Here is a 5702-nt window from a genome sequence, read left to right as displayed (position 1 = left end):
GAAGAAAGACCTTCAGTTCACTTGTTTACTCAGTTATCAAACGTTATTTTATGACCGCCCACTATGCACCAGGCCCTATGCTAGGAACCCGAGAATCCTCTGATTAGCAGGATAGAGTTTTATCCTTGACACACAGACATTCACCAATGCTCACATTTTCACATTTTCATAAGTGTCATGATGCTACAAGGGGGATTCTTTGTTCCACAGGAACATGGACCCATTAAGGATCATTTTATAGAGAAGGTGCCATTGAAGCCAAATTTAAGCTCTAGTTACCTTTCGGATGCTGTGACAGAACACACCACGCATAAACAACTTAGAGAGGAAAAGGACTTATTCTGGCTACACTTGGAGATTGTAATCCATTGTGGAAAGAAATCAAAGTGTGAGCCATACCAGGATACCAAGAAACCTTAGAGAACTTGGGCGAGAGTGATCGCTTGAAGGAGAATGGAAGGCTGGCCAGGGGAAGAGTAGACTAACAGGACCAAAATGCCTAGAGACCCAGACTCACACAGACTTCTGATGGTGAACATGTCGCATCTGATTCGCTCATTTTATCACAGAGCTCTTGGAAGGTAAAATAAAAGATAATACTATTTCCATGTGGACATTCCTAACGATTTTACAAACCCTCTGTCACAATGGTTAATAATCTATGAATTATACATATTTCTATACATAACTAAGAAAGGATTAGTGACTTTATATGCCATTTTCTTCATCCTGAGTGCTACCTAAAGTCTGACACACTGAAAGTCCACACAAGAATTATGTCTGCAGTAATTAGCTAACTCTCCTCTGAAGTTTACGGGATACCATTGTTTCATTTCCTCTGTTGTCATTATATTTTTCTTTAATCTCTTTGGGTTAGAATAGTTAGAATTTCAGGAATGTAACTCAAAATATTAGTTGAAAGGGACAAATACAGGAATAAGCTTGAGGCCTTTTCTTTTCCTTTTTTTCCCCTCCTCTTTAGTCAACTGCAGAGCAGCGTGGCATTTCTCAGCTGTGCTGTCTGGGCCTAGCCTAGCACTGCCGGTTATCAGTTTCCCAGCCTGTGTACTGCTCTGCTTCGCACTTGTTTAGCTTCCACAGAACCACACCTTAAAGTGCTTTATTGTCCCTCTGCTACTCCTAATATGGTCAAAGATCAACTCATCTTCCGGGTTGCTGCCATCAGCAAATTCACTGTGTGGCGAAAGTGCCTTGGCTCCCAGTTAACTCTTTGTTCCAGGAGTATTATTACAATGGAGTGTGTCTGACACCCAAGCAGCCTGTCCAGGCTCCTGCAGACCTAACTGTGTGCCTGAAAAACTGTTTGGGTTTACCGCCACAGGCACTCCCAGACCTGTTGCATACTGGAACACTGCTAATGAGCCAACAGCCAGGCTGAGTCCTCTGTGAGGTGTTTCTGGATGTCAAATTGCTTTTGCTACTTGATAATTACAGCAGCTCATGGGATGAGAAGGAACCTGGGAAAAATTGTCCCCTTGTTAAATACACACTTGTTGATAACCTGTTGTATCTGTAGACACAATTCAAGTTTTCAGTCTCCCCAGAGCTGAGATTACATATGTATGTGTTATATAATCAGTGTCGGGGGGGGGGGGGGCATTTCTCTTGTGATTCTGCCCCCTCGGAATTTCTGATGGCATCTTCCTAGACTGGCTCTATAATTATTTGTCAGATTATTTGAAACAAGTTAAAGAAATAAATATGGACTTGGTACATTGGTCACTTCCCTGGTATGGGGGAGAGATGGGGGTAGGGATTGACAGAAGGGGAGGGAGAAGAAGGGAGGGTCGAGAGAATAGTTTACCGGGGCCCCAATTCTAGTTAGACTCTTTCTAAAGTCTTTGCTTCTAAATTACTTGGTTTAGAATGCAGTGATGCTAACCCCAGAAGCTTGGAAACCTTCAGTATATGGTTCAGGAATAAAAAGGTAGCAAAGGGAAAGGAATTCAAGATTTTCTAAACCGTTATTTGAATACATTTATTGCAACAAGAATGCTGTTATAAATATGCACAAGCAAAGGCCATCTTTCTCTCGGAGTTGTCGGATTCCAGGTTGGAAGGAGACATCTGTAAAAACTTCCATGGGTTCCTGCTTTGAGAATAAGCAGCTATTGCTAAACCTCTACTAGGATTATAAATGATCACAGCACATACCTCTTGAACAGTTCCAGTTCTAAACTGGTGTCTGCTTTCCCAATGGGACGTCCCCTCCCTTGCACCATCCCTGTCTTCCAGGCTCTAGAAACACCATAATCTTCTGGTTAAAAGTCTGGACTAGGTTGGTTGCTGGGGGGGAGGGGAGAGTGTGATCCAAAGCATGCAGGACGTCTATTTCTACAATCAAACAGAACACAGCTTTGACTCTAGATCTGACAGTCAGCTGTTACTCCATCTAGCTACCATTATCTATTCATAGTGCAGCCAAGAGGTTGGGGGCTACTTTTCAATACTTTATTGTATTTTCTTAAATATCCTTTCTGGAAATTTTCAGAAACAAAACATAAAAAAATTATATACTTTATTACAAATGGTAAACTCAGAACGCTTCAAATCTCTTATTTACAAACAACACTGGGCAGGACACCCAAACAAACAAACATGGAATAACTTACAAAGGCAGGAAGCTGTTTATTGACAGTAATCAGCTTTCATCAAATTAAAAAAAATATATATGTACATACACAGTCGAGGGAGGCAGGCCAGGGAAGTTCATCTACAGTCTAGCCTGGCATTCACGAGCCTCCCTCCCCTCCCCTAGCCCTCCCTGCTTTGTGTTCTTAAGGAGTACTACAGAAGCAATCTACAGTCTCTATTGCAGTTTGTAATCCCCCCACCCCCCTTTTAATACTGAATGAGATCGAATGTTAGGTCCATGCAGTTCTTGGTCAATGTTAACGAAAAGTCCATCGCTCTGGTCGCGCGGGCACAGCCCATTCGCCAGGCATGTCAGCCAATAGGCCGCCGCTCTCTGGCTCCGCGCCAAGGCAAGGCGCGCCACGTCCTTCCCACTCCAACACACTGGGGGCGCCGTCAGGACGCAACCCAGTCCATCTTGTGTACCCTTGGCTTCGGTACTCGGGCACTTTTTTTTTTCTTTCGCAACCAGTCAAGTTCTCAAGTCTGTCTCTGATATTTTTTTTCTTCCATTACCCCTCAGCCCTGACAGTCTGTCCTCAAAACGTTTGCAACTGCTGTGTTAGCATGAGCTGGCACCCACTGTTAACGTGGTTCATGACTTTCTGTTTAAGCTGTGCCACCTGTTCCCTGAGCATGTTGGCCGTGGACGCCAGCTCCGAGTTTTGCGCTTTCAAGGTTTTCACTTTTTCCTCTAGCCGGGCGATCCTCTCCAGCTTCCTTTTCCGGCACTTGGAGGCAGCGATGCGGTTCCTCATGCGCTTCCTCTCCGCCTTGATCCGCTCCTGAGACTCCATGTCGATGGGGGACAGGGGCGGGGTCTCTCCCGGCATCTCGGGCACGGTCTGGGGCTCCTCCTTCAGGGCCTGCAGCCGGGGGTGCTGCACCGGGATCTGTTGGGGCAAGTGGTGCGGCGGCTGAGGCGGCTGCTGCTGCTGCTGGGGCTGCGACTGAAAAGCCAGCCCGGCCGCGCCGTAGGAGGGCGCCCCGCCGCCGCTGCTCAGCGCACCCGGGTTGAAGTTACTGAGGTTGGCGTAGACCGGAGGCTCGCTGTGCAGGCTGGCGCTGTAGCCGCCGCCGCCGCCAGCGCCCGCTACCGATGCCACCGCGGGAGCCACCATGCCCGCCCCGCTGACCGGCTGTGCCGCGGACGTGACGCTGGGCAGTGTGTTCTGGCTATGCAGTTCGGCCAGGGCGCGCACGAAGCCCTCGGCGAAGCCCTCCTGCTCATCGGTCACGTTCTTGGGGCACAAGAACTGGGTGGGGGTCGGCGTAGTGGTGATGTGCCCATTGCTGGACTGGATGATCAGGCGCTCCAGTTCGGGCGACGCCAGCTTAAGCAGCCCAACGTCGGGCGACGTGAGGAGGTCCGAGTTCTTGGCGCGGAGGTGCGGCTTCAGATTGCCCACCGGGTCGGCCAGGTTCAAGGTCATGCTCTGTTTCAGGATCTTAGGGTTACTGTAGCCGTAGGCGCCGCTCTCGGACTGGAGGAACGAGGCGTTGAGGGCATCGTCGTAGAAGGTCGTTTCCATCTTTGCAGTCATAGAACGGTCGGTCAGTTCACGCGGGGTTGGCTTGGGCTGTGCGCTGAAGTTTCGGGGCCGCAACAGCGCGCTGGGGAGCGGGGGACACCCGTGCGTCCCTGCTTCGGTGACAAGTAAAGTTTGTCTAAGAGCGCGCGCTCCGGTCGGCGGTGCTCCCCCCTGCGCCCTCCTCCCCAGCTCGCTCCAGGGAAAGCAGGGTTAAGAAACCGCCTGCGCTCACGTTGGTCGACTCCCGCGCGCTGCCGCCAGGCTTTGAAAAGTCGCGGTCACTCACCGAGCGCTCTCGGGTGGCAGCGGTTCCTCGGGGACTGCGGACCAGTTCCAGCGACAGCGGCTCTCCGGCGGCGCGAACCAGTCCTCAGGGAACTCTCGGTGGAAGCCCGCGATCGGGCTCCGCCGCCCCGGACTCCGACAACTGTCCCCTCCTCCGCAGCGAGGGGGAGGGGGACGCTCGGCGGCCGCGGCAAGCGCTCGCCCAACTTCAGCCGCCTGTGCGAGCCTGGCTGAGTGTAGGTTCCTCTTCTCCCTTTTCTTTTACGGTCTCGGTGGCAGCCTAAGGCGCAGAAAAGGTTTGCAAAAGTTCGCTCCGGGCCACTTGTTCCCGGTCTTCTGGGTCAGGAAAGTTGCTGGCCGGCGTAGCCGCTCGCCTATTTCCTCGCGCGGGCAGGCGCCGCTCTCGATGCTGTCAGCAGCGCCGGGACTTGGGAGCTTCTTCTCCGGGGAAGGCGGGAGAAGGGAATCTCCAAGTGCTCCCCAAAACACCGATGCTGGAGCCGCGGGCGCTGGACCCAGGAAGTTGGTGAGAAAATGAAGACAAACAGATGAGCAGCCCGGAGTCCGCGGCCGTCCAGGCTGACCGAGTCCGTCCGTCCGTCTCTCTGTCTGCCTTTCTGCTTGAGCGCGTTCCTGCCAGGACGTCTCTGCCACACTCAGTGCAACTCTGACTCCTTATCCAGCCTGAGCTCAACACTTATCTGCTACCAGTCAACCCCTAAAAATAGCCCATGATGTCACCCCAAGGCCTTCCCATTGGTTTGCGTCGCTCTCAGGGGGGCGGGCCCGCCTGTCGCCATGGAGACCTCACCCTAGAAGATTCTTCTCTGGGCCCGCGGAGGCTCACGGGATGAGGTAATGCTCCGCTGCGCTCCTACAGTTGGGCCCTTCTTTCTCCTCCCTCCCTCCCTCCCTCCTCCCGCGCGGCGCTCGGGCTTGTGTTCCCGGGTTCCCTCCCCGGCGCGTCTTTCCCGGCCCGCCCGGTGCATTGTGGGCTGACGTCTTGGTTTGGCTGTCTAGTGACGGAGGCTGCCGGGTCGGCTGGACCCTTGCGGCGTCTGTCGGAGGCGGGCTCAAGTTCAGGGATGGGGACCCAGACCGAGACCCGAGACGCGGGGATCCAGAAAGCTGGGGAGGCGCGCTAGTGGCCCGGGGCCGAAGGCCTGGGAGGGGAGTGGAGGTGGTACACACGCACGAGAGTGGAGGTGACGCGCGCACAGATGCACACGC

At 52.7% G+C, this 5702-nt stretch overlaps 1 protein-coding gene across 1 annotated transcript; it reads right to left on the bottom strand.

The window, feature by feature from the left end:
• Window positions 1–1984: 1984 nt before the first annotated feature.
• On the bottom strand, window positions 1985–5244 carry Jun (Jun proto-oncogene, AP-1 transcription factor subunit). The gene has a single exon (XM_038333563.1). The coding sequence runs from the start codon at window positions 4197–4199 to the stop codon at window positions 3195–3197; it is 1005 nt and encodes a 334-aa protein (XP_038189491.1). The 5' UTR covers window positions 4200–5244; the 3' UTR covers window positions 1985–3194.
• Between the last annotated feature and the right edge of the window lie 458 nt (window positions 5245–5702).

Source organism: Arvicola amphibius, chromosome 6, assembly GCF_903992535.2.
Source record: "Arvicola amphibius chromosome 6, mArvAmp1.2, whole genome shotgun sequence".
Classification (NCBI taxonomy): domain Eukaryota; kingdom Metazoa; phylum Chordata; class Mammalia; order Rodentia; family Cricetidae; genus Arvicola; species Arvicola amphibius.
The sequence above is the reverse complement of the archived record's forward strand: the minus strand, read 5'-3'. Positions and strand labels throughout refer to the sequence as shown.